Genomic DNA, 13,218 nt, shown 5'->3' with positions numbered 1-13,218 from the left:
AATGTATGATATGGCATAGAAACACATAAGAATAATACTTTAACAATGTAATAATAACAATACTGTAATAATAATGCTATAATACTAATAATTCTGTAATAATAAATATAATACAGGCATGTAAATGTACTGTATATACATATTGCACTGTGTATATACAGTACATTTACATGCTATCAGAAGAGGCTGGACGACCGTGTTGTGAACAGCTGCCCAGGATGTAACACTTCACCCCATACCATACAACACATAATGGAAGACTGCATTATACACAATCATGCACGCAAACAACACAACATACACTCTATAAAGGATTTGTGGGAAAACCCAGTTTCGGCTGTGGCCTTCCTTGGGGAGACGGGACTGCTCGGACAGACAGTCTAGGGAACGACAACAACAACAACAACTGTATATACAATGTACTGTACTGTATTTTTTATTACGTACACTGTAAATATTGGAAGGTATGCACGCGGGACAGTGGTGGCGGCCAGGGTTGCCGCGTTTTCTACACTGCCGTGTAGAATGGGAGTGTTGCCATACCGGGGCATACATTTTTCTCAGGCGTGTGCAGACTTTCATAGCAAGATATACTTGTCAAACTTTGACAAAATGTTGGTTCTAGTTTTTTTATTCTTGAATGTATATAAGGCCCCCATGCCCTAACATATTCCGTGATATAATTTTTTTTTCTTTTTATCCCTAAAAGAAAGCTGAAACTTTAGCGTAGAATTTTTTTCTACACGGTAAAAACGTATCTTTTGGGGTATAATATTTTATAAGTAACACAATTACCAATAAAAGTCATATTTTGATGTACCATTTATTATTTGATAACTAGTTCTATTTCTAAACAAAAGTTTGAGTTTTTGAACGTTTTTAACAGCCCGCTGATATGTAGAAAAAAATTTCCTCATGTCCTTGTGCAGTTGCCACATGCCGCTATTTTACTACGTTTTGGTACAAAATTCTACGAAACGGCAGCCCTGGTGGCGGCTTGACTGGGCCGGGTTTGAGTACACATGTATGGCCGTCGCTGCCACCTACCGGACAAATAGGGAACTTTACTTGAAAAGTCCGTCCTTTGTTCATTTCGACCGGTCATACGAGGGTCCGGCATTCGAGGTTTGACTGTATTTTATTTGTTAACTCCTCTACGCATTCTTTCAGTATCCAATTTGTGATTCCATCTGGATCATACGATTTTCTGACATCAAGGATTTTTATTTGGTCGCCGATTTCCTTCAGCGGCTCAAGGAGAGGCCCTCACCCTTCGTCTTCACGGCGAAATGGTGCGCGGGAAAACAGCTCTGCATACCCAACGCCCTCTCACGAGCCCCGGTCTCCCACCCCAAGCCGGAGGATGAGACCGACTGCGACAAGGACGCCGCGCATGTTAGGAGCGTTGTCACCAGCAACGCCGGCATCCACGAGGACGGCCCGTCGCCCGACGCCAACAGGATGCTCCAGGAACTGCGGGGCCGCGGCACGGGCGGACCCCACCTACAGTCACCTGCTTACTTGCGTGTATTCTGGGTTCCCGTCCAACCGCCTCACCCTACCCAGCTCCGTCCTCCCGTACTGGAAGCTCCACGACGCCCTCTCTGCTGATGGGAATCTGGTGCTCTACGGCCAGTGTATTTTGGTCCCCGCCGCTCTACGGAAGTGTATGCTGGCTCGCCTCCATGACAGCCACCAAGCATTGGGCTCAACAAACCGTTTTGTGGTACTCCCCAAGGCAGACGTAGCTCCTCTTGGGGATCGGTGCCACCTGCGTAGAGCCGGTGGCCAGGGCTGGTTGCCGCCGTTTGGCCCCCAACTCTAGGGGTTGGGGGGTGGTCCCACGACGTAGACGCTGCGGCTCCATGACCGCATTGTGAACAGCTGCCCAGGATGTAACACTTCACCCCATACCATACAACACATAATGGAAGACTGCATTTTACACAATCATGCATGCAAACAACACTACATACACTCTATAAAGGATTTGTGGGAAAACCCAGTTTCGGCTGTGGCATTCCTTGGGGAGACGGGACTGCTCAGACAGTCTAGGGAACGACAACAACAACAAACTGTTTTTTGGTCCGGCATTGACTCCGACATCAAGAGCACAGTGGAGGCCCACGAGCCTTGCCAGGTGCTACGCCCCAGCCAGCAGCGAGAACCCCTGCTCTGCAACGACTACCCCACCCGGCCCTTCGAGTCCGTGTCCGCCGACTTCTTTCACGTCGCAGTAAAGTCATTCCTGGATATAGCGGACAGGCTCTTGGGTTGGCCTGTCATCGTGCCCTGCAGCCAGGACACTACGGCTTCCAGAGTCATCCTGAAGTTCTGCTACTACTTCCGGGAGGTCGGCCTTCGCACCGATGGTGGGCCCCCCCCCATCTACCAGCGCAGAGTTCAACCGCTTTACGGAACACTGGGGCGTCCACCATTTGGTCACCTCCCCGAACTACCCCCAATCCAATGGACACGCTGAAGCCGCGGTCAAGGCAGCTAAGCACCTCATCCTGACTGCGCCCAACGGCAATATCGACTACGAGGAGTTTGACCCCGTCCCTGGCCGGCCGCTCACCTGCCCAGATCCTATTCAGGCGCCCCCTCCGGACATGCGTCCCGGCCCACCCGAAGTCCTTCTTGCCCGAATGGCAGGCTCACTTGGATGAATGTGATCGCAAGGCTGAAGCTCAAGCCGCCCAATCGATCCGGAGATACGAGCACCCCTGGCTTCGGCCAGCATGTGCGGATTCAGGACTGAACGGCCCTATGGTGGGACAAGGTCGGCGTGGTCATGGGCTGCGGCAGGTCCAGGGACTACAAAATTTGCCTTCCGAGTGGGAGAATCTGGCGGCGCAATCCGTCCGGTGGCCCTGCCCCCCCGGTGCCGCCACCACCGTTGTGTCCCCTCTGTACGCATAACCTACTGTCACGTCACACCGGGTTCATACTCGTGATGTGACATATTCATTCCTGGAGCATGACTACACTGTGTTGTGCAACCCTTCGGCGTGACCTATAACATGGACCAAATATGGAGCGGCGTAAGTCCGACAGTGGTGAAGACAGCGTCCCTTCTCTTGACCACCTTAGCCCTATGGGGTGAGAATGAACAATGACTCCTTGTCCGCTAAGACTGTTGACCTAGAACACGCGCGAAAGCTCTCGTAGGCAAGCGGTGGAGTGATACGAAACCAACACCGCCCGCTAGCTGAGGTCTAGGGGCGCATTAACCAAGAAGGAGACGAATTAGCGCCTCCCCTCCTTTTCTACCTCACTGTCTTGTAGGTTAAGGTATAAGCTAGGTAATTATTGTGAACCCTCTCCATGCATAAATAAAGGAAGTAATGGATGTGTGGAGTTGGGTGGATAGGGATAGGAAAATATGTATTAAGATAAGTTGGCACTTGGGCAGTAGCACATGTTGTGCGGCTGGGGTATAAATCGGGGGATGCAGATACCCACGCTGCTCCCTCCGCACTCGACCTCTGCACATTGTCGGTACTTTGTGAGTAAGAGATATTCTCACTAGTTGTATTAGTAAATATTTCAGTGGTTTTGTATATCTTCTTTCTTTATCCTGGCGTGTTGGATGTATCTATAAAGGGGCGATTCTTCTCTGAGACTCTGGATTGTATGAATTACTCAAACTCTGTTTTAAAGTTTGATGTAACACACAAAAACAGAGCTTAGGGCATGACACCTACCGATTAATAAACCCACAAACCATACAACCTGTTTCACTGTTGCCCCTTGCAAAATGCTTGCAATCTGATACCATGGACCACAATGCACTTACCTTTGTCAACTGTATCTCTCACCCAAAATTCCCTTTCTTTAATTACTTTCATAACTGTTTCTTTTGTATTTTCCTCCATCTGCTTTTGTAATATTTCTCCGAGATATTTCTTTATTTTCCTGTTCTTGTTTCCATTGATTTTTTATTTCAAAGATGTCTGTTTCATTGATTGACTCTTCCACCTTTCCAGTCACTACTTGTAATTGCTCTTTGACCTCCTTTTTCAGCTCATTTTAATTTTTGTCCTCATTCTTCATTCTTTTTTCTGAGGATTTCAATTTCATTCTTCAGGTCACTTAATTCTTTAATCGTTTACTCATTACTCTTACGCAAAGTAATCAATTCCGTATGTACATCTCAGTGATCCAATTCTAAATCTATGATTTCTTCAATTAAGTCATTTACTTCGCAATTTCTTAATGCATTACTATATCTAATTTCTCTATCTATATCTAAGGTTTTACCTATTTCACCTGGGTTTCTTTGAAACCCTGAAAAACTGTTATTTCCCACCTTTGGTTTTTCCTTGGAGTATCTATCAAGCAATGTCTTTTGGGGATGACACCTCTTGGATTTTCCACTAAGTTTATATCCAGTCCTCTCTTCATTGATTCATTTATTATTTTTTCTTCTTTTTCTTTCTCCATTTTGCCAAAACTATACTTTTTTCAAGAACTGGATTTCTTTTACCGGTCACTCGAGAACAACAGCTTACCCATCCCATACAATAATAACTGGTTTCCTTCGTGTGTGCATGTGTGTATGTTGTGTAATGCGATGTGACAGGTGTGTGGGTTTGAGGCTTCTATAGATATGTGTCTCATTTTCATGTGTTATTCTAGAGATGTATGAAAAGATGATGTGCCCCAATGTATGGGTGACAGTGAGTTGGAGAGTAGTACAAACTAAGATAATTATTTCTTCCATAAAAAGAGTACACCATGGACGAGTTGATAATCTACTGTGGAAGTAAAAAGGTGCAACTTTTGGAGTAAAAGGGATGAATCTGATACTTGTCCCTCATTTTGTCCAACACCATCTTGTCTATCTCTTAGTATACACTAACAGTACTTACTTAGTGCCACCAAAAGTGATATTATTAATGCTGCAGTTAGCCCAAGGTACAGAAAGTCTGCCAGAGGTGTTGAACGACTGACGAATAAGGCGGGAGAACTGAGAGGGCCTGCGAGAGGGCAACACCAAGGACTCCTCCTCCTTCACTCGACAGATCTGAACCTGAAATACAAACATTAAATTTAACTTATGATTAAGGAATATGGTGGCAGAGTGGACTAACATACCAGCACCTGGAGGAAAGAGGCTAAATGACTGGTGGTTCAAGTTACACTAAAGCCTATGCAGGATGGCAGTAAGAGCATTAGTGCCTATCCAACATCCTGTGGGTAGAGGCTGAGAAGTTGGAGGGGAAAAAATACTTTTAGACCACATGCCATAGACGTTCACATCACATCGAATATATTAAATGCATCTCACGAGGTAACAGAAAAGGATATTTTTATTTAAAAATGTCTCTGGTCTATAGAGATGTCATGAAAGTCCTTAGAGTATTGAATACCTTATATGAGTGAGAGTATTTAGAGCATAATCTCCCTTATAAGGAAGCAAAGACACCACACTTCATCTATTCCATGTCTGTTTTATCTTTTATCTTGGCTCATTTTGGAAGAGGGGTCTTTCCTGTCCCATGCCCACTGCCCAGGTCAGAAGCAATGCAGCAGGACACAGCACCTCCACACCACAGCCCAACAGCAGAAGCTGGTTTATCCTCACCTCTTCATTACATGGCAACTGTCCCCCCCCCAAAAAAAGATAATGCATATACTGTATCATTACTCCACCATCAATTACATTTATTCTATAAGCATGAGATATGTGCTGGGATGTCTACTGATAACCTTGTATACAATAGTAAGGTTATATTAGATGTAAGCAATCCTGGAACTCTATCTTTCCCTGCCACCTCCGCCTTCCTCTGAGTCATACAATCTGTATCTATCAACAACTATAACCACTGTAATCTTCATCCCTCCTTTTATATACCAACACCATCTTCCTTTATTATATATATTTATCTATATACCAAGGACCTCTTTCCCCTTATAAGGGAGGTAGCCAGCCAGGGCACACACCTATCCCCACCCAATCCACCACCATCCACTATTTCCTTCTCATCTTAGCTACTCATGCATGAAGGGTTCTCCCTGTATCCTCCCGACCTTCCATCACAATGTACAAAAACACCAAAGTACCATAAGCTGGACCTAGCACATGATATCAGTGACAACATCAGGTGTTACAGCAAAGGCATATCAAATGAAACCCAGCAACTTACTTGTTTGGCAAGAGCAGAGAATTTGAGAACTTGCAATGTTTCATCAAAGATGATGGGTGTTTTAGCAATGTTCACTATCATGGATGCCTTTCCCCTTCCAAAAAAGAAGGCTTGAAAGATACGAGTCAGTTTGCTGTCTCGGTATGGAACTGGACATTCCTTCTTCTTACAACTTTTCTTTGAGTGATTACGCCTGTAAAATATCCACAAGACAATATTAATCAAATGATATCTACAATCAATAAAAGAATACAATACATACATACATATACCAGAGAAGTCTATTTCAAGGAGACAGGAATTGGTTGCAGCACGGGAGTCCATTGCAGGGAGACCGGAGCCGACTGCAGCCCAGACAGAGGGTAAGGAGTTGGCCCCCCTTTTGGAGGAATCTGACGAGGAGGAGGAGGAGGAGGAGGAGGAGGAGGAGGAGGAGGAGGAGGAGGAAGAGGAGGAGGAGGAGGAGAGACAGACACCCGCCCTTCACCTATGTGGAGAGGTGTCGTGTGGATGGCAATTACCGTCCACTTTATCCAAGGGCAATGTACCTTGGGCAGCTGGGGAACAGCTGGTCATCTCTACTCACAACGAGGGCCACCCAGACGTCTGTAAGGAGGAGCTGGAGGTGAGACAGTGGATGGTCATCCCTGGTGCTTTCCAAACGGACTAGGAGGAGGGGGAGGAGAGGCAGACATCTGCCTTTCATCTACGCGGCGAGGAGTCATGTGGACGGCAGTTACCATCCACTTTTTCCAAGGACAAGGATCCTTGGGCAGCTGTGGAACAGCTGGTTGTCTCCTCTACTCACCACAAGGGCCACCCAAACGTCTGTAAGAAGGAGGAGGAGGAGGAGGAGGAGAGGCAGACACCTGCCTTTCATCTACTCATCGGGATGCTGCGCAGACGGCAATTGCCATATACCTTTTCCAAGGACAAGGATCCTTAGGCAGCTGGAGAGCATATCGTGGTCCCAGCAGCTCATCAGAGGGCCATCTTGGAAGTGGCCCACAACAGATGTTTTGCGGGCCACCCCGGCGTCCGTGAGACAATTGAGAAGCAAAGCCAGGCCCTCTCTTGGTGAGGTAGTCGGAAGGTCGAGGACCACGTAGCCAGGTCTCCCAACCAAAGGGAGAGACCATAAACAATCTGTGCCATACAGATGGACATTGTGGGACCTCCCAACAGCCCTCTTCAAGGTGACAATTTCAAACTGTTAGAGGAACCGTTCCATGTGCAAGTGGACGGCAATCCTCATTTTTCAGTGTTGGTGTTAACCCCTTCCATACGGTGCCGCACACGTAGGCGTCATGAGGAGCAAGTGGATTCGCGACGCTGCCATATCGGCGTCTTGATTATATTTATTGTAGTCGCCCCTGTGTTTTTACATTCTCCCAAATGCGCCCTTAATCCCATTCTCTGTGGTTTTCAAAATTCGTGGGTGAAAGAGAGAACGATCGATATAAGCGGCGACTATATTTTATGATGCGAATATTATTTCGTTACGTCGTACGGCTGGCATTGGCTGCTGCCCGCGAGATTTAAGTCCCGTATTGAAGTGGTTAATGACTTTGAGAAGTGGGCATGGCATAAATAAACCGCCTGACAAATGAGTCTGTTTTGCACAAAGGCAGCTATTCTTAGTGCTATTTTGTGTGGTACTCAACACTGTATTTTAGTTAGGAATTGTCGGGATTTTATTTTTGGTAGTATGGTTAGGAGATATTTCAATTATGAGTTGGAAAATCAATGCAGAGCACCTGGACAAGTCTCAGTCACGTGCACAAGCACAGGTCTGACAGGAAGACAACTTAGTTTTGGCCCTTCTGCCTTTTTAGATGCTTTTGCAGGCTAAGTTCCAAAGGTCTGTACCATTTTCTGTTTAAGGGTGAGAGTTACCAACTACGTGATCACTACACCAGATAGGAGCCACAGACTGGCTGTGTCACAACACTTGTAAAAATAGGGTTACCACGAGAGGGTCTCTGAAGAGGTCTCTGCTTCAACAGGCCTGGTGAGCAAAGCCGAGGACAAGGTAGAGACCGAGTATGGCCTCCTGCCTATTTTTTCTGTTAGGTGTCTGGTCTGAAAACACCGCCACTGGAGTCGGAAATGGGGGCACCTGAGCGTCAAGCGGAAACAAAAACTGCTCGCCGTAAAGGATAAGTTTCTCCCCCTGGGGTTCGAAGACAGACTGCAGGGCTGGCCATCTCAGTAGCTTACATACATATACCAAGGCATTTTCCCCCTTACAAGAGAGGTAGCCAAAAAAGGAAAAGGCATAAAATCATTCCCACCCATTCCATCCCTGAATACAATCCACACCCCTCCACCCTCCCTCTTATCTTAGCACCTCCTGGATGAGGGGACAATCCCTGCACCTTGTTCACTGCTCTGGATCAGAAGCAGTGTCGCAAGACACACCACATCCACAGCAAGGCCGCTTCATTAAATCGGCGGCCCCCCCTCTCCATCCCCCCACACATAAAGGAGAAGACGGGGAGAAATCCCTTCGGGCTGCATCAAATTTTGCTCACACATACTACCTCACCCCACCCATTCCACCTCATGCATCACAACATCATCCATATACAACCATTCTCCATTCACCCCTGTCTTCTGTCCTCTCCCATCCTTCCTCAACAGACATTCTCCTTTTCCCCAAAGCCCCCTTCACCCCATCCATCCACCTCATCCTAGGAAGTCCTTTCATGTTCACTCCCTCCACATCTGCCTTCCATACCTCTTTTACTAGTCTTTCTTCACTCATTCTTTCCATGTGTCCAAACCATCCTAATACTCTTTCATCAACCCTATCTCCCAACCCCCTTTCCACCCCTGTTCTCCTCCTCACCTCATTTCTCACTCTATCCAGCCTAGTAACCCCCATCATACTTCTCAGACACCTCATCTCAAACACATTCAAACTCCTTCTCTCCTCCTCTCTTATGTTCCATGTTTCTGCCCCAGACAGTGCTGTTGGCACAATCACTCCTTCATACAGTCTCCTCTTAGCATCCATTCCCAAATGTCTATTCCTCATTACACTTTTTAATCCACCAAGGCATTTACTTGCTTCTCTCAATCTACATTCCACCTCCACCTTCACTCCACCTTTTCCTGCCACATTTGCATCCAAGTATCTAAAACTATCCACTTCTTCCAGTCGCTCTCCCTTAATGCTAACTTCCAGACTACTACCACTTTCACCCCTTGTACATCTCATCACTTTACTTTTACCTACATATATCTTCAGCTTTATTCTATCACATACTCTCCCAAACTCTGTCACCAACTTCCTCAATCCCTCCTCCAAACCTGCCACAAGCGCAGTGTAGTCCGCAAACAGCTGGCTCACCTCCCACTTTTGTCCATTTTCTTTAACCATCTCCAATCCCTGACCCACTACCCTTGCATTTACCTCTCGCACTACTCCATCCATGTATAAGTTGAACAGCCAGGGTAACATAACGCATCCTTGACGAAGTCCCACTTTTACCTCGATCCACTAACTCTCTCCATTTCTAATCATGACACAAGCTCTACTACTCTCATAAAAACTCTTGACAGCTCCCAGAAGCTTTCCTCCTATCCCGTATATCAGCAAAACCTCCCACAGTGCCTTTCTGTCTACCCTGTCGTAAGCCTTTACCAGGTCCATAAAAGCCCAAAAAACATCCTTCCCCTTCCCTATAGCTTTCTCACATATCTGTCTTACCACAAAGATCTGATCTCCACAACCTCTACCTGTCCTAAATCCACACTGTTTCTCACCAATTACTCCCTCTGTTCCTCTCCTAATCCTCTCAATCAAGATCCTCCCATAAGCCTTCCCAACTACACTTAACAACCTAATCCCTTCTGAAACTACTACATTCACACTTGTCCCCTTTTCCTTTGTAAAGTGGAACTATACAGGCACTCCTTCAGTCCTCCGGCACTCTACCCTCTTTCCAACAAACATTAAATAACCTCACCAACCAGTCCACCATCACTGTACCTCCTTTTTTTTTAGACATTCTACATGGCATCCATCCAGACCAGGTGCCTTACCTCCTTACATCATCTTAACAACTGCCTTCTCTTCATCCTTCCTTATTTCTCCTCCATTTTCCTCACTCATCACTCTCATTTTCTTAGCATTTCCCACTGCAGCTATCTTTCCCTCCCTATCCTCCTTTACATTTAGCAACTCCCTAAAATATTCTGCCCATCTTCCTCTCACTGCCTTCTCTTCCATTATCATCTGTCCATCTGCACCTTTCACCTTTTCTTCTCTACTTGATTCGCCTCTTCCTCTTAATTTCTTTCCAAAACATCTTTTTATTACTTTAAAAAATTTCTGTCATACTCTTACCCCACTTCACATCTGCTCTCCTCTTTGCCTCCTTTACCTTTTGCTTTACTTCTCTTTTCTCTTCTTTGTACCTCTCATATGACTTCCTCGTCCTATTTTGTAACCAATCTGTGAAAGCTCGCTTCTTCTCTTCTACAACCTACTTTGTTTACTCATCCCACCATTCACTACCCTTCCTTCTATTTCCTCCTGTCCTTCTTGTTCCACACACCATCCTTGCACACTTTGTGACTCCCTCCTTGAACCATCCCCATTCCTCCTCCACACCTAGCTCTACTCTATCCTTCACTACCTCTCACTCCTCCTCCAGCTTCTTCTTGTACTCCTTCTCCTTTTCATTTAAAGAGTTCACTCTAAGCACCTCCCTACCTTTTGTCCCTTTACTCTTCCTCCATCTATCCTCCACTCTCAACTTACCTTCCAACAAAAAATGATCTGATATTCTCCCACCCTCTCCCCTTAGCACATGTACATCCTTAACTCTTCCTATCATAATCCTATTTACCACTACATAGTCCATTAACTCTCTATCTACCACCCTTCCCTCCACCACCCTCTCCCATGTGTACTTATGCTTGACTTTCTTCTGAAACACTGTATTTGCTATCAACTCTCTTTCTAGACACATTTCCACCATCAACTCTCCACTACGATTCTTTCCTGGAACTACACATTTCCCAACCACTCCATCAATTGGACCATTTCCTACCCTAGCATTAAGGTCTCCCAGTACTATTACATTGATATTTCTCCCTAAATCCTCTATGCATTCATTTAAATCTATCCAAAAAGCCTCCCTTTCTTCTACATTCTTCTCACTGCCAGGCTCATATGCACTTACAAAAACCCACATCTCCTTTCCCAGTTTCACCTTCATCCACATTATCCTTGAGGAAACCTCCTTCCACTCCACTACATGTTTACCTATCTCTTCACTTACTAGTATAGCCACCCCTTCCCTTAGTAGTGGCTTACTTCCCTTAGTAGTAGCTTACGACTTTGGTATTAGTGACGCCACCCCGGTGGAGTTTTTCAGTGTATTGCATCCTCATTAAGTGCCTTGGTGGAAAAGGAGTTTTGTTGTCTTGTTGCAAGTGGGTCTCATTCGTCAAGTGCGAGTGAGGGTTGTTGACCCACCTTTGCTTTTGCTTTAGTCTGACAGTGGCCAAAAGCTTTGCATTGATTTCCACACAAGAAAAAAAAAAAAAAAAAAAAAAAAAAAAAAAAAAAAAAAAAAAAAAAAAAAAAAAAAAAAAGTATAAGTGCCACACTCCTACACATTTTTTCTCTTGGTGGGGAGATGTCACGTATCCAAATGTTCACGTGTTTTCTTTCTTTGTGCTGTGGGCGTAAGCTGTCACCCAGCAAGCAGTTTTCATCCCCCTCCTTTATCGCCCAGCTGTGGACAAGTTTGACACACCCAGTAGGTCAAACATGGTCAGATCAGCAGCATCTTTTGTTAATTCCTTACCCTCAGGCCAAGTAGCCATGAATGTTAGCATTGGGGCACAGATTTTGCCAAGTTGTTTTGAGTTATGTTTTTTTTTTAGTTTATGTCCTTTTTATTTTTATGTAATGTAACCAGATGTCTTACAACATGTTTTGTGCAACACAATTACCATATGTTAGTATGCTATGCCGTACTCAAATTTTTGTAATAAAAAAATATCTAAATTGAATGTTTTTTGTATGGTAAAATTTCTCAATCGCCGGCTCACTGGCTGGACATGTGCTTGTGCATGTCGAGTTGCCATTTTATTATTTTGTAGTCCTTTTTATTTTCTTTATGTCAATATTAAGGTTTAAAAATTACGTGCATAATATTCTTGTGTGGGTGAGTTAAGGTTGTGTAAGTGGGTTAGGCTTTTATGCTATTTTTCAAAGTATATACATACATATACCAAGGCTTTTTCCCCCTTACAAGGGAGGTAGTCAAAAAGGAAAAGGCATAAAATCATTCCCATCCATTCCATCCCTGAATACACTCCACACCCCTCCACCCTCCCTCTTAGCACCTCCTGGAAGATGGGTCATCCCTGCACCTTGTCCACTGCCCTGGGTCAGAAGCAGTGTCACAAGACACAGCATATCCACAGCAAAGCCGCTTCATTAAATCCTTTTGGCCTTAATGGCTTCAATGACCCCTCAGATCAATTGCCGAGCCTTTAAAAGGGAGGGTCAAACCCCTCTTGTTTGCTTCTTCCTCATCTCGCCAAGTCGAGACCCAGCCATTCTGTCTCCTTGCGGAGATGTTTTGCCCACAAAGGTATGTAATATCACCTAGGGTTTTAAAAACACGTATGTTTTTTTTTTTTTTTATAGGAAATACATCCTATGTTTGATGCGGGGTTTTTGGTAGGATTGTAGGATCCCTTTTGAGATTAATTTGAATCTTGTGTGTCAAATTAGGCTTTTGCCAGATTTTTTGAATTGGCATGTCTTGCTTTTGTCAATTCTACTTCCTCCACCTTTTTATTTTCCATTACTTCCGTGTATTGTTGCGGAGTTTGGGTTTAGATGTGTAGGTCACTTTTTGGGTTTCCTTTTTATGCTGGTAGGTCAATAGGCTTTACCACTTTTAGAGTCCCGTGCGTGATCTTTGTTTTTCCCACCGAGTTTTTACACAACAGTGTTTTTAGGGTTAAAATTCTCATGTGATTCTTGTCTTCTGATTTTTAAGTTGTATTAAAATGAAATTACTGTCTGTGATCA

At 44.9% G+C, this 13,218-nt stretch overlaps 1 protein-coding gene across 2 annotated transcripts in view; it reads right to left on the bottom strand.

Annotated features, from left to right (window-relative positions):
* The window catches only part of LOC143035120 (uncharacterized), a 214,642-nt gene that overhangs the window by 110,915 nt on the left and 90,509 nt on the right, over nucleotides 1–13,218 (bottom strand). For both annotated transcript variants that reach the window (XM_076201708.1, XM_076201709.1), the window contains exons 11-12: nucleotides 6,153–6,345; nucleotides 4,875–5,035 (exon numbers count right to left, since the gene is read on the bottom strand). In XM_076201708.1, the coding sequence (XP_076057823.1) occupies nucleotides 4,875–5,035; nucleotides 6,153–6,345 (354 nt within the window). The remainder of the gene's footprint in view (nucleotides 1–4,874; nucleotides 5,036–6,152; nucleotides 6,346–13,218) is intronic.

This window comes from Oratosquilla oratoria, chromosome 18, assembly GCF_046742065.1.
Source record: "Oratosquilla oratoria isolate Oo_2021 chromosome 18, ASM4674206v1, whole genome shotgun sequence".
Lineage (NCBI taxonomy): Eukaryota > Metazoa > Arthropoda > Malacostraca > Stomatopoda > Squillidae > Oratosquilla > Oratosquilla oratoria.
The sequence above is the reverse complement of the archived record's forward strand: the minus strand, read 5'-3'. Positions and strand labels throughout refer to the sequence as shown.